Raw genomic sequence first — 25,288 nt, 5'->3', positions numbered from 1 at the left:
CCAGACATCACCCTGCCAATAAAAGTGCATATAATCAAGGCTATGGTTTTCCCCAGTTGCAATGGATGGCTGTGAAAGTTGGACCATAAGAAAGGCTGAGCACCAAAGAACTCTGGTGCCTTTGAACTCTGGTGCTGGAGAAGACTCCTGCGAGTCCCTTGGACTGCAAGGCCATCCAACTAGTCAGTCCTAGAGGAGATCAACCCTGACTGCTCTTTAGAAGGCCAGAAGGCCTGAAGAGGAAACTCAAAGACTTTGACCATCTAATGAGAAGGAAGGACTCACCGGAGAAAAGCCTCATGCTGGGAACGATGGAGGGCAAAAGAAGAAGGGGACAACAGAGAAGGAGGTGGCTGGATGGAGTCACCAAAGCAGTTGGTGTGACCTTAAATGGACTCCAGAGGATGGTAAAGGACAGGAAGGCCTGGAGGAACATTGTCCATGGGGTTGCGATGGGTCGAATGCAACTTCACAACTAACAACAATGACTCTCAATGCCTTTTGAAGTTTTACCAACAAAAAGCTTCAGTGACTGTACAGTAATTGAATGAATACCCTGTTTCCCCAAAAATAAGACCTCCCCAGATAATAAGCCCAATCGGGCTTTTGAGCACATGTGTTAAAATAACCCCTCCCCCCAAAATAAGCCCTCCTTGAAAATATTGCCACAGAAGCAGCCATGAGGTGACCACGCTCACCGCCTCCTGCACCTTATTAACTGCCAAGCGCTTATTTAGGGGATCAAAAGAAAATAAGACAGACAGTACAAAAAAATCTAGCATTGGCCACACCTACAGAAAGGTCCCCGCCTGATCAGAATGCAAGCAGATTGAAGGAGGGTTATTTATTTAGGCATTCATTGATTTGGTCCATAAACTGCTCGGATTGCTCTCAGTTCTGAGCAACCGACTACTAGTGCAAGCCAGGCTGTAACATCGACAAATGAATAATAACATCCAACATTCAGAAGTCTCACTTCTACACCCAGGGAAACAAAACTCAATTAAAAACAAACACCCCAGGCTGTAAGAAAGAACAAGGTTAGAACACATATATCCCCAGGTCTTGCTAGGACAGCATTGATACTATTTCAGAAACTCAGCAGGGTTGGGGTGGGGGATGCAATTCCAGAGAAAAGGGGCAGCAGTTGAATGGACCTGCCTTCAAGATCTTAGCTGACAACATTCCATCAATGAAGGGACCCCATAAGATTTCCTTCTCCCAGATCTTATTGGAGAACTTAGAACTATGCCGCCTTCGGTCTGGCCTAAGTGTAGTACACAAAATTATCTGCTACAAGGTCCTACCTGTCAACGACTACTTCAGCTTCAACCGCAATAATACACGGGCAAACAATAGATACAAACTCAAGGTAAACTGCTCCAAACTCGATTGTAGCAACAGAGTGGTCAACGCCTGGAATGCTCTACCTGACACTGTGGTTTCTTCCCCAAACCCCCACTTTAACTTTAACTTTAACCTTAGACTGTCTACTGTTGACCTCATCCCATTCCTAAGACGTCTGTAAGGGGCGTGCATAAGCGCACCAGCATGCCTACTGTCCCTGTCCTAACAACCCCATTTATTCATATCCATTTCATGTATTCATAATCTTGTATGTACTTATATCTATTATCTTATACACACTTGACAAAACAAATAAAGAAAGAAGAAAGAAGAAAGACTTGGGAAAAGGAGACGATGAAGGTATCTAGATCCTGATGCATGTAGGACATCATCCTTATATTTACAAATTAACAGAGTTGGAAGGGACTTTGTAGGTCATCTAGTCCAACCCTCCCACCCAAGCAGGAGACCTTACACCATTTCTGACAAATGGCAGTCCAATCTCTTCTTGAAAGCCTCCAGTGATGAAACTCCCACAACTTCCAAAGGCAACTTCTGTTCCATTGGTTGATTGTTCTCAACTTCCCACTGTCAGAAAAATTTCTCCTTATTTCTAGGTTGAAAGTCTCCTTGATCAGTTTCCATCCATGATTCATTGTCTGGCCTTCAGGTGCCTTGGAAAATAGCTTGACTTCCTTTTCTTTGGGGCAGCCCCTCAAATATTGGAAGACTGCTATCATGCCTCCCCTGGTCCTTCTCTTCACTAGACTAGACATACCCAGTTCCTACAACCGTTCTTCATATGATTTAGTTTCCAGTCCCCTAATCATCTTGGTTCTCTGCACCTTTTCTAGAGTCCCAACATCATTTATAGTGTGGTGGTCAAAATTGGATGCAGTGTTATAGGTGTGATCTTACTAAGGCTTTATAGAGAGGTAGTAGTACCTCACTTGATCTTGGACCAAATGGACTAGGTCTGGACTCTTACTGACTTGGTTTGTTCAAGTTCAAGGAGAGAACTAACCTAGAACTAAGGAGCAATTTCCTGAAATCTAGAACAATTAATCAGTGGACCAACTTGCCTCCAGAAGTTGTGGGTGCTCCACCACTGGAGGTGTCTATGGAGATTCTTAATCATCCAGGTCATGGTTGCCCCAGAGGTGCTTTGTTTTAAGAGGCAACTGGACTTTTTGGGGGTTTTTTTGAAGACGTTTCACTTCTTAGATAAGCTTCTTGGATAAGAAGCTAAACATCTTCAAAGAAAAACTAGAAAGTCCAGTTGCCTCTTGAAAAAGCACCTTTGGGACATCCACCACTGGAGTGTTTAAAAAAGAGATTGGGCAGCCATTTGTCCATGATGGTATAGGTTCCCCTGCTTGAGCAGGAGGTTGGGCTAGAAAACCTCCAAGGTCCCTTCCAACTCTTGATATTTTGTTATTCGGTTAAGTTACAATTCAATCTGGATCTCACCAGGTGGACTGAAGGCTGGTGCAGAACATAAATTTTAGGAACAAGTCTTGCTGGAAGAAAACAACGGGAAACCAGTTCTGTGTTGCTGTCAAGATGAGTCAACGTAGATCACTGGAAATCGGGACTCGGAGGAGATTTTATTTGATTTTCCCGTGACAAGGACATTTATGCCGTTGAAACTCAGTCTCGGCAGCTGTTTTTTCAAATTGTTAATTTTATAAAAAAGGCGAACTCTGGTTAAGGTGCAACCTTCCATTGACTCACATGTGCCCCTTTTAAGATAGTTATGGGTTGCTGCTATCCATGTGATGTTCCCCATAGCAGAACTGGGGAATGACTTTAATGCACGCTGAATCCTTTCAAAAGGCATGAAGTCTTCTTTTCAGGGGCTTGTAATAACATCTGGGCATGCATTCAAAATTGTAGTCATCAAGTCGTCCATACTGGTGTTCGCTTCAGGGAGCCCAGATTAGCTGGGCCTTTCAGTCACATGTGAATGAAACAAAGGAAGGCTTCCACACAATTGTGACTCACAGCCACACTTTGCATTCTAACAACCAAGACTTCCTAATGCCTTGCTCTCTGCCAGTTCAGTTCAACTCCTTTGTCCAACCACAACATCTTCAGGGACAATATCAGAATAATGTAGTACTAGAAAAACAGAAAACTGCCTCGGGGAAAGATAGTTACAGGTAATCCTTGACTTATGACTCCATTGGAGCCGGCCCATCATTGTTGTGTTCTGACCGAGGCTTCCCAAAAGCATGAAACAAACTCCTTGTCCCGACAAAAAAACCCTTTTATTAATTTACTGTGAATTCTGCTCATTCACATCCAGCAAAGTCTTTCAAGAGAGGATTTATGGTCACAGACCTTATCTGGCTTGGAGAGCTGACAGGACGATATCTTCAAAACTTGGCAAGGAGTCTCGGAGAGTCAGGAACCAATTACCATATTTTTCAGAGTATAAGACGCACCAGAGTATAAGTTGCACCAAGGTTTTGAAAAGGCAATTTTTTTTAAAAAAAGTAGGTAGGTAGAGGGATAGAGAATTAGAGAAATACAGTAGGTAGGTAGGGAGAGAGAGTGAGTGTATAGGTAGGTTGGTAGGTAGAGGGATAGAGAGAGAGAGAAATAGAAAGAGAGAGAGAGAGAGAGAGAGAGAGAGAGAGAGAAATATAGTAGATAGGTAGGTGTTTCTGCTGGTATAACACTTGATCAATATAATTCTCATCAATCAGTTAAAGAGCTTTCCAAAAGGAAAAAAAAGTTTTTGCACTCTGCAAACTTCCCCTAAACGGCCTGTTTTTTGCTCATTTCTACCCTCCCCAGCCCCCAGGAGCTCTCTGAAAGCCTCCATAAGGGTATCCATGGCCATTTTGGTGAAGGGGGCAGGACCTCAGGAGGCAAAAAATGCTGTATTCGGCGTATAAGACGCACCCAGATTTTCAGCCTCTTTTTTGAGGAAAAAAAGGTGCATCTTATACTCTGAAAAATACGGTAAGCGAACTAATTGTCTCCTGCAAACTCCACTCCCCTTTTGCTCCTCTTTTATTTCCTCTGGGAGGGGCCATTCATCGTCCACCTGTGGTCTTACTCCCAAGTCGACCCCTGTTCTTTAGCTGTTCCCTTCGTTTGGCTCCAGCTGTTTGTCTGCCTCCTTGATGTCTGACTCTGAAGGCAGCTGATAACTGGCATATGGCTCTGGCCCCCTCTCTGCCTCCAACACAGAGCCCATGCCATCACATGATCATGAGGGATGGGCAGCTGTGGGGAGTTTGGAACCAGGTCGTAAGTACCCCAGGGAAGTCTGTCATAACTTGGAACAATCGCCAAACAACTGGTCATAAAACGAAATTGAGACTGCCTATACTTCTTCACCAAGAGCAGTTTTATCTCCTCAATTCTTTGGTAGCTGAGGGCTACATTCAATCGTTTCTGCACACTCTAATATTTTCCTAATCACATTCTCATCAGTAAGGATCTCTTCACTTTTCCAATTTTGTACAAATACAATTCTAGCTGCGGTTAATACATGAATAATTAAATATGCATTCTCTTTACTATAAGTTTTAGGTAACATCCCCAACAGAAAATTTTCTGGCTTTAAATCAATGTGCTGTTTTATCATCTTTTCCAGCCATGGATGTTATTTTTGTCCAATATTTTTTGGCTTCTTCACATGTCCGCCACATATGATAATAAGACCCAGGTACCTGGTGGCATTTCCAACATTTGGCTGACTTATCTTTAAACATCTTTGCCAACCTCGCCAGTGCAAAGTGCCGTATATAAAACATCTTGCACAAATTTTCTTTATATGCAATTGACATTGTTAATTTGTAATTCCTGTCCCACAGTTTCTATCATTTGTCAATTCTATTGTGTGTCTCCCTCATTTGTTCATCTTCCATTTTTTATGCCTGATAAGTAGCTATACAATTTCTTTATCAATCTTTCTTCTATTCCTGTTAATATCTTATCTAATTCTGTTAATTCAATTGTTTTGAGTAGCATGCAGAGGGCCACACGTTGGGGAAAAAAGCACAGCACAAGTCAAAGCAACATGTCAAAGCAACATGTACTTTTCAATTTGATTTATTCATTCAACCTGATATTAAACACAGCCCCCAAACATGTACAGGTAGTTTTCAGCTTACAGCCACAATTAAACCCCAAATCTCTGATGTTAAGTGAGACATTTCTTAAGTGAGCTTTACGATCTTTCTTGCCACAGTTGTTAAGTGAATCACTGCAGTTGTTAAGTTAGTAACACAGTTGTTAAGTGAATCCAGCTTCCCCATCGCCTTTGCTTGTCAGAAGGTCACAAAAGGAGATCACCTGACCCCGGGACATTGCAACCGTCATAAATATGAGTCAGTTGCTAAGTGTCTGGATTTTGATTACATGACTATGGCAATGCTGCAATGTTCATTAAGGGTGAAATGATCACTCCTTCTTTTCAGTGCCGTTGCAACTTTGAATGGTCGCTAAATGAATGGTTGTAAGTTGAGGACCGCTTGTAATTGCTTTCTGTCTCCTCTCATCTCAAAACAGCATGTTTATGGGTATCTTTTAAAATCACATTTTGGAATGGCTTTCACTTCAGTCCTGGGATTTTCCCATCAAACTCCTCCTTTCAGTGGGGAAACCTAGAGAATTGGAACAGAGCAACTGCCCAAAGACTTCTTACAAACTGAGAGCAGAACTTTGCTTTCTCTCCCAAGTCAGAATATATCTTTGTTAGAAACAAGAACTTGCCTTTTCTTGCAGGCGTTTCATTACCCTAACTAGGAAACATCATCAGTGCTACTTATGATGTTACCTAGTTAGAACAGAATAGAATGGAATGGAATAGCAGAGTTGGAAGGGACCTTAGAGGTCTTCTAGTCCAACCCACTGCTTAGGCAGGAAACCCTACACCACTTCAGACAAATGGTGATCCAACATCTTCTTAACTTCCAATTTTGGAGCATTCACAACTTTTGGAGGCAAGTTGTTCCACTGATTAATTGTTCTAACTGCCAGAAAATTTCTCCTTAATTCCAAGTTGCTTCTCTCCTTGATTAGTTTCCACCCATTGCTTCTTGTTCTGCCCTCAGATGCTTTGGAGAATAGCTGGACTCCCTCTTCTTTGTGGCAGCCCCTGAGATAATGGAACACTGCTATCATTCTCCCCTAGTCCTTCTTTTCATTAAATTAGACATACCCTGTTCTTGCAACCATTCTCTATATGTTTTAGCCTCCAGTCCCTAATCATCTTTGTTGCTTTTCTCTGCACTCTTTCTAGAAGTGTCTCCACACCTTTTTTACATTGGGGCGACCAAACCTGGATGCAGTATTCCAAGTGTGGCCTTACCAAGTCCTTATAAATTGGTATTAACCCTTCACGTGATCTTGATTCTATCCCTCTGTTTATTAATTACCCTCTGTTAGGGTAATGAAAGGCATGCAAGAAAACAAGCAAGTTCAGAGAGCACCAAGGACCCCACATTTCAACCCTGAGTTACAAGCATCCTCCTTTATTGGTAAGACTATTGGCTGAGCTTGCTCAGTGCAGTAAAAAGAAAAGCAAGATGGTAGCCATGAGAACATAACTTCCAAAATTCTCGAGGCAATATCTTTATTAACTCAACAGAAGGCTTGCACAACACTTGATGTTTTCAGAAAGGTAGCCGTGTCAATCTCTTACCACAAAAGGTACAAAGAGATTTATGGAATCTGAAATATTGATTTTTCTTTTTTAATCTCCTAAGCATTCATTCGTCTAATGAAATGTAGTGCAATCTTCAGAAGTTTGCAACAGCTGGAAGCTTTCAGGTTTCCAAGAAGGTAACTTTGCGCGATTCCAGACTGTCCTGTTTTAAACAAGGAAGGTGCCTGAGAATCGTTTGTTTGTTCGTTTCTTTATCCCACCACGCAGTTTGGAAATTTGCAGTGTTTGCAGCAGCTCCATATCTGATATGATCCCAGGATGAATGTCTGGAAGTAACCCACTACAGATGTGGCCTGAATACCAGCCACAATTTTTCCACCCTGCTCTTCCAGCAAAAGATTTCTCTAAAAAAACACATCATTATTTTGCAGACTTTCTATTGATCCAGTCAAGGTATTGTCCCAACCGGATTCAGCAATGCATAAATTATCTGGACAGGCAGCTATTCCCCAGGGTTTTAGCAGATGTCTTTCCCGTGACCTGCTGTCTGATCTTTCTAACCTACAAGAGCTGCCCTCCACCCTTTCAGCCTCCACCCACCGGAAATATTTGAGTAGCAAACTCAAATCAATAAAGTTCCTCTCGCACTCCAAACTTTTCATATATTTCAATGCATAAAAAGAAATGCATTTTGAAAGTTTAGAGTTTCGGGATAGGCAGGTTTAAGTTGCACTAAAACAAAAGCAGCATAATGAGCTTTTATGGAGAGTACAAGTTATGAATACTGACAATCTCGACTTACAACAGTTCATTTAGTGACTCTTTGAAGTTACAACGGTACTGAAAAATGTGACTTATGACTTTTTTCCCCACATGTATGACCGCTGCATCCTTCCCGTGGTCATGTGATCAAAGTTCAGACCCTTGGCAAATGACTCGTATTTGTGACTATTGCAGTGTCCCGGGGTCATGTGATTTGTGACCTTCTGAGAAGCAAAATCAATGGGGAAGCCAGATTCACTTAAACAGCTGTATGGCTAACTTAACAATGGTGGTGATTCACTGAACAACTGTGGCAAGAAAGGTGGTAAATTGGGACAAAATTCACTGAACAACTGTCTCGCTTAGCAACAGAAAACTGGAGGTCAACTGTGGTCGTAAGTCAAGGACTACCTGTAAAAGACGGAATGGCCCAGAATGGATTAAATTGGGGCCAGGTGGTGTGAAAAGCGTTGTTACAAACTTTGTGGGCAGGTAGACTCTCCTTGAAATCTTTTCCCTCTGTCCCCAAGCACTCCTTAGGTTTCCCTCTGGGAGATGCCCTATCATCATTAATTATTGTTATCAATTATCATTATTCAGAGTGGCCCAGTGCTTTGACTTTAGGTTACCATCAAAGAGGGAACAATGGAATTTTGAGCAGTTTCCTCCCCCCCACTTCTTTCTTTTTTCCCCCTGGAGCGGATTTTAATGGGGCCTATTTATCAAAGCTTAAACTCTCTCTATTTTTTTTTCATTGCTTGCTGATCTGTGGTGATAGTGGATAATCTTCAGAGGGTGGGGTGAAGCAAAACAAACAAATAAAAAAAAACCTGTTGCTTACCCCTTATCTCCTTTTAAAGCTTAATATAGTAACTGTGTTTTATGTTCCTTTTGCAATAGTTATTAAAAGTTACAATGGTTTTTTTTTAAAAAAGCAGTGCAAATTAAAAAAAGGAAAAAAAGAAACTGCAGAAAAGAAGAAAACAGTAGGAAAATAGACAAGAAAGAAAATAAGAATATAGTAAAGAAAAAGAAAAGAACGATAGAAAGAAATGACTTCCCTCCTCATCACAAATATAAACAATTTTCGTAACTTATCATCTTCTCTTAAAATACAAGAAATGAACTCTCCTTCCCATCACCTATCTATAAACAAATCCTTAAAGCCTCTTTATTCAGCCCTGATCAGCAAAAGTCCATTAAGGTTTACCAGAGATAATAATGAATCTATTTTAACCTTGATCAAATAAAGCAACTTTAAAATCCTGCCTTTCACTATGAACAACCTTAAACTTAGGCCTTTCAAACAGTGACCTAAAATTTGATTTCTTTTCATTTTTTTTCTTTGTCCCTCCTCACAAAATTTTTCAAAGCTTTAACAAGTCTCTTTTGTCAATCCAACATAAGAAAATTATCCAGGGCACTCTCTGGGTTTGTTATTTGTATTCTGCTGTATGTTGCTGTAAAAATTTTTTTTTTAAAAAAAGTCTTATCCCTAAACACTTGACAAGAAGAGGAATACACAGTCTAGACATCTTCATCCCATTCTTGTATTCACGCACATACAAAACATATGTGGAGCCAAGAGGGAGCAAAACAATGAAACAGCTAAATCTTCTTTCAGCCTTGAAGACTGGGGCTGTACAAAGGACACATAATGTCTCTTGAATTCAGGGTACAGATGGAGGTGTACTTCTGCCGTCCGCCAGATTTACTTACATTCAGCAATTCCAATCTTGGCATTGTTCTGCTATTGTTTTTTTAAAAAAGGGAGAAAAATCTTTTATATTTCTAGGAGGTTCCCCTGGCATTGGCAGCCTGTATTTATTTTCCTTAATCTTCCCTCATGTATGCACTTCTGTAAACAATGTTCCCTAATGCATGTGCTTTTGTGTGCAGCCTTTGATTGCAAAATGCGGAAGAGATGTCCAGGAGCTTCTAATCAGGCCAAGACTTCAGAATCAGACCTGGGGGAGGGGTTCATGATTTGCTCATCAACACCCCCCCCCCCGAATGCATCCTTGCAGGATTGCCCGGTTGCTGTGTAGGTGTGGCCATGGTGGGCCTGGCCTACTTGGCTTCCTGTGTTTTCACCCTCCCCAGGCTCCGGAGACTTTTCTTGAGCCTCCGGGAGGGCGAAAGTGGCCTCACCTGGGCTCTAGAGGATGGAAACAGGCCCATTTCTAGACTTCCAGAACTTCTGATAGGCCCGTTTTTCACCCTCCTCAGGCTTCAGAGATTTTCCCCGAGCCTCTAGGAGGGTGAAAATGGCCTCCCTGGGGCTCTGGAAGCCCTCTGGAGGCTGGGAACAGGCAGATTTCCAGACTTCAGGGAGGCTTGTTTTTCGCCCTCCCAGAGCCTCCGTATGGGCCCTGCACTTATCTGGCATCCAAAACGTGGAGACTCCTGGGAGGGGTGGGTGTGGCCAGCCAGTCCTTGGAACTATCAGTTGGGTGAACCGGATGTAAAATTAACATCCAGTTCGCCCAAACCAGTCCAAACCTGCTGAATTCCACCCCTGCATCCTTGGCTACGCTTCTCAGCAACTCTAGTACCAAGTCTGTACACTTTCTGGGCTTGAGTAAAGGATGCAGAACATCAGGTTGTGTAGGCGGGCAACATAAAGCCTCCACTTCAGCTAGACTTGCTATGAATCACGAACAAGGCCCAATAACGGATTAATAAGGAGAGTCGATTATCCTAAGATAAATAGTCAAAGCAGCACCAGTCTGAAAAATAGTGAACAGAATTGCATTCTCAGTCAGCACACACACACATACACACCGCTGAAACTTGTTGGATGTGATTGGAGCTACTTGGATATTTCTTGCAACAAACTGCAGCAACATTTTCTGCTCACCTAAACTCAGAACCGAGCCCAGATGGTTTTCTGAGTGCCTTCTGCACTGCTGGACCACTGGACTTTTCCTTAGTCTCCTGAGCTGCCTTTCAGAAGCTGCTGCCCTCCAGATGTGAAGTTAAAGTCCAACGCATCTGGAAGGCATCAGATTGGGAAAGTGTTTCTCCAGCAAAGGAGTTCTTTCTTCCTTTGTAAACTGGAATTCCCAAGACGCTCCAAAGCAGTTGGTTCTGTTTCTGGTGGGTGCCGGCCAGCGGTGGGATTCATATAAGTTTGACACTGGTTTGGAAATGTCAATGTGCGCCCACACATGTATCACATGCACCTTCTGCACGTGAATGTTGCCTTTGGTGCATGCACTTTGCTTGCACACGGGGCATGCACGCATGCAGGCAGCATCGAAAATGAGGCTACAGAAGATGCGGCCCACCCGCAGTTCACTGCTACTGGTTTGGGCAAACCGATCCGAACCAGCTGAATACCACCTCTGGTGCCAGCCCCTCATCACCTCCAGTCCTACCCAGGGGTGAAATCAAGTTACCTTTGCTACCGGTTTGGTAACAATGTGAGTGTGTGGTTCACATGTGCCCCACTGCGCATTTGCAGGACCTTCCACACATGCGCAGAATGTAAAAATGGGTGTAATAATGTCCGAGTAGGTGGGCGGAGGCTCTTACCAAGCGTGCCTGCAACGGTAAGTGAAAAGTGAGGAGTGGGGAATTCACTGTGCCACGCGATTTAGATTAGCTAGAAATCCTGCTTTCTAGCTAATCTAAACTGCACATCACAGCTGATCATCAGAAATATAGGTTCCCCCAAACCAGTAGCATTATTTTTATTACCAGTTCAGGTGAACCGGTAGCATTTCACCACTGGCCCTACCCCCTGCCATGTCTCCTAGAGCTGATGAGAATGGCAGTCCATCGGAAGACAGCCAACTAGCTAGCATGACCTTACAGCGGGGGGAAAAACCCCAATCTGCCTCTGGAAACCTATGCCGCAACGAAATGCATTGAGCTTGCCGTCCCTCAGTCACTGATAGTGTTTGTTTTCAGAAAAGCCTGGGTCCTCAGTGCGCACAGAGGCATTTTCATCAAAATCATGACCGGATAAATCTATCAGCTCTGGGTAATTTTCATCTGATGTGATGTGATCTGATCCGATCTAATCTGATGTTATTTAGAAAATTTATAACAGCTCTGGGCAGCATTCAAAGGAACAATAAAAAATGTCCATAAATAGAGTGTCCGTGGCATCACTGTTTTTACACATTTTAAAAACACAAAAACAAAGACTGTAACCTGAAAAGGTGCTCGTAAATGAATGTAGTCACCATATTATTGACTTGTTAATAGACTCTTTCTATCTTCCCCAGTTACCAGATTGGTCATTCCAGGTAGTCTTCAACTTACAATCATTCGTTTAGTGACTGTTTGAAGTTACAAGGTTGACTCAGCCTTCCCTCCTTCCCAGGTGGGTAAAAGGACGACCCAGATTGTTGGGGGCAATAGGCTGACTCTGTAAACTGCTTAGAGAGGGCTGTAAAAGCACTGTGAAGCAGTATATAAGTCTAAGGGCTATTGCTATTTCTCCCTTCCTTTCCTTGGTCCTGGTGGTGCAGTGGTTAGAATGCAATATTGCAGGCTGACTCTGCTCACTGCCAGCAGTTCGAATCTCACCAGGCTCAAGGTTGACTCAGCCTTCCATCCTTCTGAGGTGGGTAAAATGAGGACCCAGATTGTTGGGGGCAAGAGGCTGACTCTGTAAACCACTTAGAGAGGGCTGTAAAAGCACTGTGAAGCAGTATATAAGTCTAAGTGCTATTGCTATAACAGCCCTGGAAAAAAAGTGACTTATGACCGTTTTTCACATTGGACAACTATTGCAGCATCTCCATGGTGATCAAAATTATGACGCTTGACAACTGATTCCCATTTATGATGGTTGCCATTCCAGGGTCAAGTGATCCCCACTTGCAACCTTTTGACAAGGAAAGTCAATGGGGAAGCCAGGTTCTCTTAACAACCATGTTAGTAACGTACAGTGATTCACTTAGCAACCATGGCAAGAAAGGTGGTAAAATCAGGCAAAACTCACTTAACAAATGTCTCGCTTAACGACAGAAACATTGGGCTCAATTGTGGTCGTAAGTCGAGGTCTCCCAATATAGCATTTCCCCGATGACCTGCACCACCCTCCTGATTCCCACAACGTCCCAGCCTGCCTAAAGATCCTGGAAGGATGAGAAGTCATGTCCATCTAAAAATGCCCATGTGGCTGCCGATGGAGACTAGCTGCAAACGGGCCCTGGAGGATTCTCCTGTGATGGGAGGCAACCCCAGGCTTGGAAGCTGGGTTGAAGGGAGGCCAACATGCTCTGGTTTTAGGGCTACAAAAGTTGGAGAAGGAAGAGCGAGGATTTTCTTAGAGAAATGGGCTGGCTTCTCTCTCTGGCCCAGCAACTGCCTGTTCTTTCCAAAATTTAAGCAGGGCAGGTAAATCCTTTAGGGCTGAGAGAGGTTGTGAAAGAATGGAAAGTGGAACCATTTTTTGCCCTGGAAGCGTTCTTCTGTGAAAATAACTACAGACCTCTCACATCCTGGATATCAATTGTTTCAACTCCTACCCTCAAAATGACACTATAGGGCACTGCACCCCAGAACAACTAGACACAAGGACATTTTTCCCTGAACACCATCACTCTGCTAAACAAATAATTCCCTCAACACTGTCAAACCATTCACTAAGGCTGCATTTCTATTACTATTAGTCTTCTCATCGTTCCTATCACCCATCTCCTCCCACTTATGACTGCAGGACTGTAACTTTGTTGCTTGTATCCTTATGATTTATATTGATTGTTTCCTATTATGAGTTGATTGCTTATTTGTATCCTAGGATTATCATTAAGTTTTGTATCTTATGATTCATGACAAATGTATCTTTTCTTTTATATAGACTGAGAGCATTGCACTAAAGACAAATTCCTTGTGAGTCCAATCACACTTGACCAATAAAGAATTCTATTCTATTCCTATTCTATTCTATTTCTATTCTATTCCGCTATCAAAAGCAAACAGACTGGTTTACAGGCTGTTTCTGCGCAACGCGTTTAATCAAATCCACTGAAAACACAGCAGCTGCATTGGCGCTTAGCATGTCCTAAACTTTGTTAGTTTAATCGCTAAACCTTTTAGTTGACGCAGTGCTTCTCAACCTTGGCTGCTTTCGGATGGGTGGACCCCCAACTCCCAGAACTCCCCACCCAGCTTGTTACATAAGAACAGCCACAAAGATATCCGTTCTGTTTTGTTAAACGTAGCTCCCAAATGAGGAAAATCGGCCCAGCTGGCGGTGGGATGAGTGTGCGGCTCGACAAGAGGCTTAGCAAGTGAAATGGGTACCACAAATCTCTCCATGGGTTAGAAGCCCATCCTGCCTTAACCCTCCCCACGTTCTCTATAGCCTGCCCTCCCCCTCCCAGCCCCAATCCAACAGATGCCATTCCTTCTGCAACCCCAGGAGGACAGAGCTGCTAAAAGATTCCACTTCTCCCCTTCTGCGCATGGGGAGACGGAGAAATCTGGGTCATCAAGAGGCATCTCCCTGACCCGAACAGTGGGAGGGAGGCTGAATAGTCTCCATTGACTTCCTACGAAACCGCAATCCCACCCTAAACGTCTTTCCTGTGTTGTTTCCAATAGGCTCAGCCATCTCCTTCGCTTCACTTCTCACCAGCCTTGGCAAAGAAAACAACAACCCCTTTTTTTTTTTTTCCCCATTGCTGGATCTTCCCTCCCTCTGGCTCAGCTCTAGAAGGGCTCCCCACTGCAGGAAAGCCACAGCAGGAAGTGACCTCATGCTTTTGGCAGAGGGGTCTCTGCACCACTCCAGAGGCTAACTTCCCCTCTGCTGCCTGCCAAAGGCAGATGACTCTCGTCTTTTGGCTATCTTGGTTTAAGGTAAAGGTTCCCCTCGCACATACTGTATCTGCTAGTCGCTCCCAAATCTAGGGGGCAGTGATCATCTCTGTTTCAAAGCCAAAGAGCCAGCGCTGTCCGAAGATGTCTCCGTGGTCCTGTGGCCGGCATGACTTAACACTGAAGGTGCACGGAACGCTGTTATCTTCCCACCAACAGTGGTTCCTATTTTTCTACTTCCATTTTTTACATGCTTTCGAACTGCTAGGTTGGCAGAAGCTGGGACAAGTAATGGGAGCTCACTCCGTTATGCGGCGCTAGGGATTCAAACCGCTGAACTGCCGACCTTTCTGATCGACAAGCTCAGCATCTTAGCCACTGAGCCACCACATCCCCTTGGTTAGACCTCTTGGTTAGACCTTTGCAAAAGACGGCTTTTCCGTTGCTTTCTGGGTGCTCCGACCATTTCCCCCTGCCTTCTTCTTCTCCTTCTCTGCCTCCTTCCTCCAAATGTTCCCAGCCTGTCCCAAAATTTCCTGAGGCTGTCCAGCAAGAGGAAGAAGGAAAGAGATCAGTGTCTGCTGCGGACCTGGCTTTCCTTCTGTACTTTCCAAGGCTTCCCATCTGTCCCTGGGAGAACGCTTGGCTCTTCCCCCCCATCCTTGCACTGATGTTTCCAAGCAACTCTTGGCCAGATGTGGACAAAGAAGGGTCAGGAAAGCAGCCCAGCCCAGAGCACGGATCTGGTGCACCCGAGAGAGCAGAAGGGAGGGAGGGAAGTCAGAGAAAGCAGGATGTCTTTCCAGTGCATTTCCTCAACCCCAACCCCTCCCTCCCTTTCCAAGTTCTGACAGATGAGACAAAAGACAACAGCCAGGAACAGGCTGGGGCACCCTGTGCATCTGTGTATTTGCCACCGTGTCTATGTGTTTGCACACATGGGCTCTACCAATGCACAGTGCAAGCGAGAAACCTCAGCCTTATTGACTAACGAGAATCCTTGGGATCTTTGCTCATTTCCACAAATTTCTAAAGCAGTCAGTGAGGAAAAAGATGGATGGATCTCACAAATGAAGCCAGAGGGAATCACAGCACAGGAATCTAATGCCTTGCATAGCATTTAAGCCAGCTGTTCTGACTTAGGCTTCCCCAAAAAGCAGGAGGCAGAGTCCTGGTCCCAGCAAAATCCCTTTTATTAGCAAGTGTGAATTCCTCTCATTCACATTCAGCAAGGCTTAGTAAACAGTCTTTCAAAGGAATATTTATGGCTACAGACCTTATCTATCTTGGAAAGCTGCCATGTAAATATTTCCCAAATGAGGTTCTTTGCAAGGAAAGGCTGGGCACAGAGTCTCTGAGATTCATGGACAGATCTTCACACTCCTGAAATGATTCTAACAACCGACCAAATGAATTTTCCTAAATATGAGTCACTTGTTAAGTGCCTGAATTTTAATCACACAACCATTGGGGGATGTTGCAACAGTGGCTAGTGTGAAAACACGGGCCTAAGTCATTTTTTTCAGTGCCGTTGTAACTTTGAATAGAACTGTTGTAAGCTGAGAACTAACCTGTACCAAAGAGTTACAAATCACTGTTTTATATATATATATATATATGCTAACTGCAGTGACATTATTGTAGCACAAAAATGAAAAGATTGGGCGTTGCCCACCCTGGAGGAAGATTGATGAAGATGATGGAAATTTCTTGTGATGGCTTAATTGACTCATTTGATTAGAGAAAGGACAATACCTACACTTAATAGTGGCTGGAAACTCCTTATGGAGTTTTAGCCTAAAAAAGAACAAAAGTGAACTTACAATTTATGACTCTGATGATTAGACCGGATGGATATAGAAAGAAGGGAGTCATAATTAACTCGAGGGAGAGACAGAGAGAGGTTAAAATATAATTGTACTTGTAACTGCTGTGAAGATCAGAGGTTGCTTCTTTAATTTTTTTTACTTTTTTTTTACACTTTTAGCTTTCTCTTTCAGTTCTCCTTCCTTCTGCTTTAGTTTGCATGAGTTCTTACTATTGTTATTAAGGACTCCAATAAAAAAGATTATAATCTAGATCTATACACTGTATGTAAATACACACACACACACACACACACAAACATATATACATACATATGCATACACACACACACACACATACACACACACAAACACACACATGCACACACACAAAATCCAAAGCTGTAGGCTAAACTGGAAAGTCAGGAAAACATTTCTGAAAAGGCAGTGGCATTAAGATCAAGAAAATGGTTTGGTTGGGCTCTTCTAATCTTCAGAATGTTCCCTCTACACTACAGGTATCTAAAGTTTTGTTTGGGGGAAATTGAAACAACACACCTTGATTCTACTAAGGGCAGATGCTTTAGTTGAGATACACCACCTGCAACTGATCCTACATTTGCACAGATCAGACATCCTAAGGTCAGACAAACTGGGATCAAGACATGAGATCACAATGCAATGGTGAGAGGCAGTATCCTAATGTCCCATCCTAACCTGAGGCTTTGTGTCTTCCTACTGGCAGAAGAAGGAAAACAGTGATGGTAAATTACAGGATTAGTGTCCAGCATCACTGTAGACTATGGGCAAAAAGGATGCGTTTTGTAAACTAGTCCCCTTTGTCCAAGAAATGAACACTGCAAGCAGAAATCTAGCATGCCAGGGAAAGGACCAGATTGCAAGTTCTGATACGCTTGTTGTCTACGGGCAGAGAAACCTGATTTGCTGATCAGAGGGAAGGAAGCCTTCAGAGAGGCACATTGTTCCTGCCTCTTGGAAGTACTAGAATCCATTCTTATGTTTCTTTTAACACAGGTACAAAGTTAGAGACAGAGAGACTTTTCCACCCGGGTCACAATTCTCTGGATATCAGCTTGGCTTGGTTTGCCTCCTTGAATCTTACGGGGTTTTCAGAAGAACCTTAGCAACCCATTACTCTATCCCAGAGGTGGGGAACACGATGGCTCTTTTATGATTTATGGCAGGGGTGTCCAAACTTGGGAACTTTAAGACTGGTGGACTTCAACTCCCAGAATGGCTGGCTGGGGAATCCTGGGAGATGAGTTCCCAAGTTTGGACACCCCTGATTTAATGGACTTCAACTCCCAGAATTGCTGAGTCGGCATGTGAATCTTGGGAGTTGAAGTCCACCAGCCTTAAAGTTCCCAAGTTTGGACACCCCTGATTTAATGGACTTCAACTCCCCGAATTGCTGAGCCGGCATGTGAATCTTGGGAGTTGAAGTCCACCAGTCTTAAAGTTCCCATGTTTGGACACCCCTGATTTAATGGACTTCAACTCCCAGAATTGCTGAGCCAGCATGGGAATCCTGGGAGTTGAAGTCCACAAGTCGTAAAGGGGGAGGGGCGTCATTCCTCCCCCCCTACCTCTGCTCTTCACCAACCAGAGCAGAAAAGCCAGGCTCACCTGCCTGCTTCCCCTGTCCTTCCCCACCTCGCCCCTCCATCCATCCGGGCCCCCTTACCTGGGCCGCCCATACTTGCAGTGAAGGTTCACCCTGAAGTTCCTCTCGCTGCCGTCCACTTCACTGTTGGGTGGCCGCAACCCTGGACCCTGGCTGCAGGGGAACCATTCAGCTGGCGGGTTGGCTCCGTTCTCCAGTCCAATGGGCTGGCACGCGTTGGAGATCCCATCTGCCAAGGGAAAGCACACAGACCCGGGCTTGTGAAGAAGGGGAACCGGAGGAGCAGGAAGAGAAGGACACCGGTTTGAAACAACCTCCTACCCTCTCAAACGCTTTTCAAAGAGATTTCATTTCAAAGGGACGCAGCAGTGGGGGAGAAGTGTCCAGTCTGGGGATGTGTGTGTGTGTGCGCCCGCGCACCCGCGTGAGTGAGTGAATGATGCAAGGTAAAGGCAGCTCTCTGATGGCACTAATAGCTGTGCTCCCTGGTGCTACGTTCTTCCCCTTACAAGCTTGTAGAGTTTTCTCTTCTTTTTTTTTAAAAAAAAACAAGTTTCCATTTTGTGCAGGAGATGGAGAAGGTATGCGTGCGGACTCTACCTCCCCCACCCCCGAATACAGCTCTCTTTGGCCAAACGATCCTTCTGGCTGGAGGGGGCTGGCCGACGGTCCCATGAAGTGTGTTCAAACCCTGCTTGGCCCTGTCCCTTAGAAACAGAGGCCGCCTTGCCAAGGCAGAAGAGGAAAACCTGACCCACCCACTCGCTGTTTTTTTTTTTTTTGCAAGGAAGGACCCTCCTCCCTCCTCCTGAGCCTTCCTGGCTTAGAAGCAAGTTTGAGCTAGGCGGCCCCCACCCGCCAGAAGTGAGGGAATCCTGTGTCTTTTGTTCAGGGTAGCTGGTTCCTGCTCAAGGTCATTAAAAATACAAAGGGTTTGGCTTTGGAGTACAACAGATGTGCATGAGGGAGTGGGGGGGGAAAGGCTCCTGGAGAATGCAACACACCTCACCCAAGGGGCATTACAGTGTGGGTCAGAGGCCTGTGTGGCTCTGATAAACAGACAAAATGTCTGTGCGTCTGTTTGGATGCCAGACCTGGCTGTCACTCAGCGGATCCCAGGCGCTCTCGGCCTTTCCTTCCTCGTCTGGTTTCCCCTCCCTGTTCTTCTCTTCCCTTTCTGTCCGTGGTATCATAGCCCTGCAGGGGCATCAGCCAAACTCTATTAGCTACAGTCATCCTCCTATCTCAAGCTGTGTGGTGTGTGAGCAAGTATGTGTCTGTGCGTGTGTGAGTGTGTGAGTAAGTGAAAGAGACAGACAGACAGACAGACATAGACAGAGACAGACAGAGAGACAAAGACAGAGATAGACACACACACACACACAGAGGGACAGAGGCAGAGGGAGAAAGACAGAGCGAGAGAGAGACAGAGACACAGAGAGAAAGGCAGAGACAGAGACGCATAGAGAGAGACAGAGACACAGGCAGAGACAGAGGCAGAGACAAAGACAGAGTGAGTGAGAGATAGAGACACACACACAGAGAGACAGAGACACAGAGAGAGAAAGAGAGAGAGAGAGAGGAAAGGAGGGGAGGGAGAAGTGGTATTCATGCTCTGCACACCAAAATCTGTCTCAGTTTTCACACGGCTTGTGCACTTTTACCCACAGGCTAGAGAGACAGGGGTTTTGCCAACATGCATTGGGGAATGTCTGGGTCTATTTACCAGAGCATAGAAAAGCGTCCGTCTCTTTCCATACTACAGCTATTCGATGTGTGTGTGTGTGTGTGTGTGTGTGTGTGTGTGTGTGTGTGTTGTGTGTGTACGTGTCCACTCAACATACTTAACTCAGTCAGTGGTGAGCGTAGCAATTACATACAAACAGCCTACTAAGCTCAGTCAGCTGTTGCCTTGATCGGCCTCTGAGTGTACGGGCACACATGTGCATCTGTGCTTTAGTGTGTTTTGCGCAAGCCCGACTCGCTCTGTTTGAGGCCCTGCACAAACCTATAAAATGGGTAATTCACTAACCGGGCTGTGTGCATTGAATGCAGCCAATAAAGCAAAGAAGAAGTAGAACATGGAGTTGGCTGAGAGCCTTAAGCACAAGGATGAAACAACAACAACAACAACAACTAATTTGCAAGGGGTGCAGATAGCCAACCCTTCTCATGCAGCAACCTGAAGGAGGTCAGGATAGCAGAATCCACCGTGAACTAAACTGCACCTCAGCTACTGCTTGCTAAGCTGTTGGGGCATCATCTCCCTACTCCAACCTCTCACTCTCCTAGGTTTCATTCACACAGTGCTACACCCTGTTCTGGGGCCCTTATATCTGCACAAGTCCCTTGCAAGCCAAGGATCCAGTACTCCTTATCTTGAATGCAAGGCCACCATCTCTTGGACGGCAAGACCGTGCTTCCAAGCAGCCCCAGGAAGTCAACTCCCCATCCTTGCCTCTTCTATTTCCCACCATAAAGCGTAATCTCTTCCTTATCGCAACCATTTCAAGGAGGCGCAGTGTCTGCAAGGAATAGGTGAGCCATCGAGATGTGTGGCGGGTGATTGCAGGCGGAAGGATGTTCATTTTCATTTGACAAAGGCATCCCGGAGTCCCCAATCAAGGGAGATCTCAGGCAAAGAGGAGCTTGGCAAGTTGACTTGGTCTTCCATTAAGGGAAGGGAAGGACGTGGCAGGGAAGCATGGGAAAGGGAAGGATGTGGAAGGAAAGGGAAGGACAGGGAAGGGAAGGAAGGGAAAGAAAGGATGTGGAATGAAAGGATGTAGAAGGGAAGGAGATGGAAGGGAAAGGATGGGATAGGGAAGGGAAAGGAAGGAAAGGGAAGGATGTGGAAAAGGATGTGGAAGGGAAGGATGGGATAGGGAAGGATGTGGAAGGGAAGGATGTGGAAAAAAAGGGAAGGAAAGGGAAGGGAAGAACATGGAAGGAAAGGACGTGGAAGGGGAGGACAGGAAAGCGAAGGGAAGAATAAACTTTCCTCCCTCTCTGAAAACCTAACCTTTGGACCTGAATTCCCTTGGAATCCCAAATTCTGTCTCCTGGGACTGCAGGAACCGAGTTCGCCAAAACAGGCTAATTCCCATTTCACAGATAAAGAGCTGAAGCAGAGATTGGAATGTGGGCCAGTCTAGGGCTGTTTATTTTGGGAGACCGATTATGCTCATACCACTGGCCTCATGTATATATTGACACATCTGCCTGGTCCATCTGCCAGGCTGCAAGGGAGGAGTCAGGGCAAACATGGTGGACTGTGGCATTGGCTCTTCCTCCACCGGATGGACAGCATCTCAGGAGGAAATAGATGCCTGCTTATTCTAGGGGAAAGAGCTCTGTTCAAAAGATCCTGCGCAGAGCCAGGGCTGTGGGTCATCACCAGGCAGAATGCTGCCAAGGCCACCCATACGTCCTGGCTAAAAAACAGAATTTCCAACCTACAGCTTCAAAGCAAAGTTTGGGACCCAATCCAGGCTAAGCCTACACACCTTTCCAAGTCCTAATGTCAGGGGAGGCGTTTGAAGGTTCACAGGCCCACTAGGGAGCAAATCCTTATGGTTTGAGCTTTCGTTGGGGGGGGATTAGTGAAGGGAAGCCTACATGGGGACCAACAAAGAAACTAAGTGAATTTCAACCTTTTCCTACCAGCTGAACTCAATGTTTCTCCGAGTGATAGACTAGAAAGCCTCTGTCAGGAAAGGGGGAGAGAGGGAGGGACACACACACACACACACACACACAGAGTGGGAGAGAGACAAGGAGGGAGAGAAAGAGATAGAGGGAGACATAGAAAGAGAGAGGGGGAGGAAGGGAGAGAGAGACAGAGGGAAGGAGGGAGAGAGGGAGGGAGAGAAAGAGACGGAGGGAGAGAGGGAGGGAGAGAAAGAGAGAGGGAGAGAAAGAGACAGAGAGAGAAGGAGGGAGGGAGAGAAAGGGACAGAGGGAGAGAGACACACAGAGAAAGGGGGAGGGAGGGATAGAGAGAGACAGAGAGAGAGGGAAGGAGGAAGAGAGGGAGGGAGAGAAAGAGACGGAAGAAGAGAGGGAGGGAGGGAGAGGGGGAAGGAGGGAGAGAGCGAGACAAAGGGAAGGAGGGAGAGAGGGGGGAGAGAAAGAGGGAGGGAAAGAAAGAGACAGAGAGAAAAGGAGGGAGGGAGAGAAAGGGGCAGAGGGAGAGAGACACACAGAGAGAGGGGGAGGGAGGGATAGAGAGAAACAGAGAGAGAGGGAAGGAGGAAGAGAGGGAGGGAGAGAAAGAGAGGGAGGGAGAGAGGGAGACATAGAAAGAGAGACAGAGAGAGAGAGGGAGAGAGAGAGGGAGAGAGAGAGGGATGCAAAGTAGTCAACAACGTATTAAGTAGCTGCAAAGAAGAAAAGGCGACAGATTCTGAAAAGATAAATTAGCAAATTAGCACCATCTCCCGAACTGCAGTAGTTGATGAAGGGCATGGAGATCCTAAGAATAATATGGGAAAAAGAGTTTGAAAACCTAAAGTTTCCTTTTATTCGCACAATAATCCTTTGGAGGATTTGAGGCTGACTTGACAGCGGCCACTGAGGAATTTGAAGCCACTTCTTGAGGGCGATGCTACTTATTACACTCACAGGGTCTGCCTACCACCTTGGTGCTTTTCAACTGCTCTTTGCATCCACCCTGAACTGTTGCGTTCTTCCTCTCTGCCGTGCCCTCCTCTTCGGCCTCGCCCAGCCATGTTGCCTTGGAACTGTGCCCTTTGCTCTACAACTGAAAATGGATTTGTCACCTCCATCTTTGTTATCCCACTACAGGTTCACACTTGGATCTACCCCCCTGCTGTGTGCCACTCTGTCTCTACCCAGCTGCTGGCATGGTCCTCCCTCCGCTTTCCACGCCTGCGTTTTTACACTCCTACTTTCCTGGACATCGAGCTGGCTTTGGTGACCTTCAAAAGCTGGGCACGGCTGGACCTGATTAGTAAGTGGCTGGGAACTCAAGCGGACTGCGAAATCAAATCAAAACAAAAACCTAGGAAGAAGGCAAGGGCAAACTACTTCCAAAGGGTCCCCTGGAAGGCTACAAGCCAGAGCTGGGATTCAGCCGGTTCTCTCCGGTTCGGGCGAACTGGTAGTGGTGGCTGCTGGAGGCTCCGCCCACCCACCCCGACAGTTCTAGAAGGGCTCCCTACTGCAGGAAAGCCACAGCAGGAAGTGACCTCATGCTTTTGGCAGACTCCCAGGGCTCTCTGCACCACCCCAGAGGCTATCTTCCCCCCCCTGCTGCCTGCCACATGCAGACGACCTTCGTCTTTCAGCTATCTTGGTTTAAGGTAAAGGTTCCCCTCGCACAGACATGATACTCATTCCTGACACTAGGGGGCAGTGCTCATCTCCGATTCAAAGCCGAAGAGCCAGCTCTGTCCAAAGACGTCTCCGTGGTCATGTGGCCGGCATGACTAAATGCCGAAGGCGCACGGAACGCTGTTACCTTCCCACCAAAGGTGGTTCCTATTTTTCTACTTGCATTTTTACATGCTTTCGAACTGCTAGGTTGGCAGAAGCTGGGACAAGTAATGGGAGCTCACTCCATTACACAGCACTAGGGATTCGAACCGCTGAACTGCCAACCTTTCTGATCAACAAGCTCAGCGTCTTAGCCCCTGAGCTACCGTGTTTCTGCTTTCCTGTGCAAAACTCAGTCCCACTTGAGCCTGCCTGTTTCTTGCTTGCAGATGGAGGTGAGGACTGAATCCAGAGCTCTCTTCTTCCTTTCCCTACAATTTTTGGGAGTTGGCAAGGAGATGCCCTTCTCAGCACCCCTCCGTTCCCTCCCGGCCTCTGCACACGATGGCAGTTGCAGGCTTGGAAGGTGTAGAGTTACAGCAAAGGGGCGAATGTGGAATACAGAAAACGGCCCTCGGAGGACCAGGCTAGTCTCAACTGCCTGGAGCTGGCAGAGGCAGCCAGAAAGTCAGAAGAAGCAGGCCAAACACAGAAGGCTTTTCATTCGATTCAGTGGGTCCCAGCCCCTCCCAAGACTCCCTCCTCCTGCCAGCTTCCCTCTAAACTCAAGTGGGACATGGAAAAACCCTCCAAATCCCGAGCTCCAGTCCCAGGAGTTGAGCTTTCTCTGGGACAAAGAGACGCAGAGTCAATCCATGGGGATCCTTTTGATACCGAGAGAGATGAGGCCGGATGCCCCCCGAGAGGAAAGGGCCACTCCAAATGGCAGGCGGAGACATTCTCGTGACACGTGGCCAGAAAAAGAGGAGATCTATCGCAAGTCCTTGCTCCCAACCCAGGAAATGCACGGGAAGTCCTCGATGTACGACCCTGATGGGAGCCCCAAATTTCCACGGCTAAGCAAGGAAGATGTTCGCCAAGTCGTGCTCCATTTTACGGCCTTTTCTGCCACTGTTGTTTTAAGTGAAAGGCTGCAGATGTTAAGTGAAACATGCCGTCCTTAAGTGAATCTGGTGTTCCACCCTTCCCCATTGATTTTGCTTGTCGAAAGCCAGCTGGGAAAGGTTACAAATAGTGATCACATGACCCCAGGATGCTGCAATAAAGACCAGCTGGTTGCCAGCTGCCTGAATTTTGATCACATGACCATGGGGCTGCTGCAGTGGTGACAAATGGGAAAACCGGTGATAAGTCACTCTCCCCCCCCCCCAGGCCATTGCAACTTCAGAGAGTCACCAAATGAATGGTTGTAAGTCGAGGACTTCCTGCATCCTGATGAATAGCATCACCTTTGCATGTAAACTGACACAAGGCCCTGGAAGTGGGGAAAAGTGGGTACAGGCAAAAGATACCAATGCACACGTGTGTTGCAGGCTCATGCTGCACGGACCTGCACAGAGATTACACACAGACAAAAACACACACAGACATTTTCCCACTCGCTCATCCTGATTTGCTTATCCCAAAATTCATGTTTAGCTGCTCTTGCTTTTACAATGCAATACAATAGCAGAGTTGGAAGGGACCTTGGAGGTCTTCTAGTCCAACCCCCTGCCTAGGCAGGAAACTCTATACCGTTTCAGACAGATGGCTCTCCAGCATCTTCTTAAAGACTTCTAGTGTTGGGGCTTTCACAACTTCTGGAGGCAAGCTGTTCCACTGATTAATTGTTCTCACTGTCAGGAAATTTCTCCTCAGTTCGAAGTTGCTTCTCTCCTTGATTAGTTTCCACCCATTGCTTCTTGTTCTACCCTCAGGTGCCTTGGAGAATAGCTTGACTTCCTCTTCTTTGTGGCAACCCCTGAGATATTGGATGACTGCTATCATGTCTTCCCTAGTCCTTCTTTCTATTAAACTAGACATCCC

At 45.8% G+C, this 25,288-nt stretch overlaps 1 protein-coding gene across 3 annotated transcripts in view; it reads right to left on the bottom strand.

The window, feature by feature from the left end:
- AHDC1 (AT-hook DNA binding motif containing 1) overlaps nt 1–25,288 on the bottom strand; it is a 280,849-nt gene that overhangs the window by 42,577 nt on the left and 212,984 nt on the right. For all 3 annotated transcript variants that reach the window (XM_032227381.1, XM_032227379.1, XM_032227382.1), the window contains exon 3: nt 18,026–18,194. In XM_032227381.1, coding sequence (XP_032083272.1) covers nt 18,026–18,194 — 169 coding nt within the window. The remainder of the gene's footprint in view (nt 1–18,025; nt 18,195–25,288) is intronic.

The sequence above is a fragment of the Thamnophis elegans genome, chromosome 12, assembly GCF_009769535.1.
Source record: "Thamnophis elegans isolate rThaEle1 chromosome 12, rThaEle1.pri, whole genome shotgun sequence".
Lineage (NCBI taxonomy): Eukaryota > Metazoa > Chordata > Lepidosauria > Squamata > Colubridae > Thamnophis > Thamnophis elegans.
This window is presented reverse-complemented; position numbering and strand designations above follow the sequence as displayed.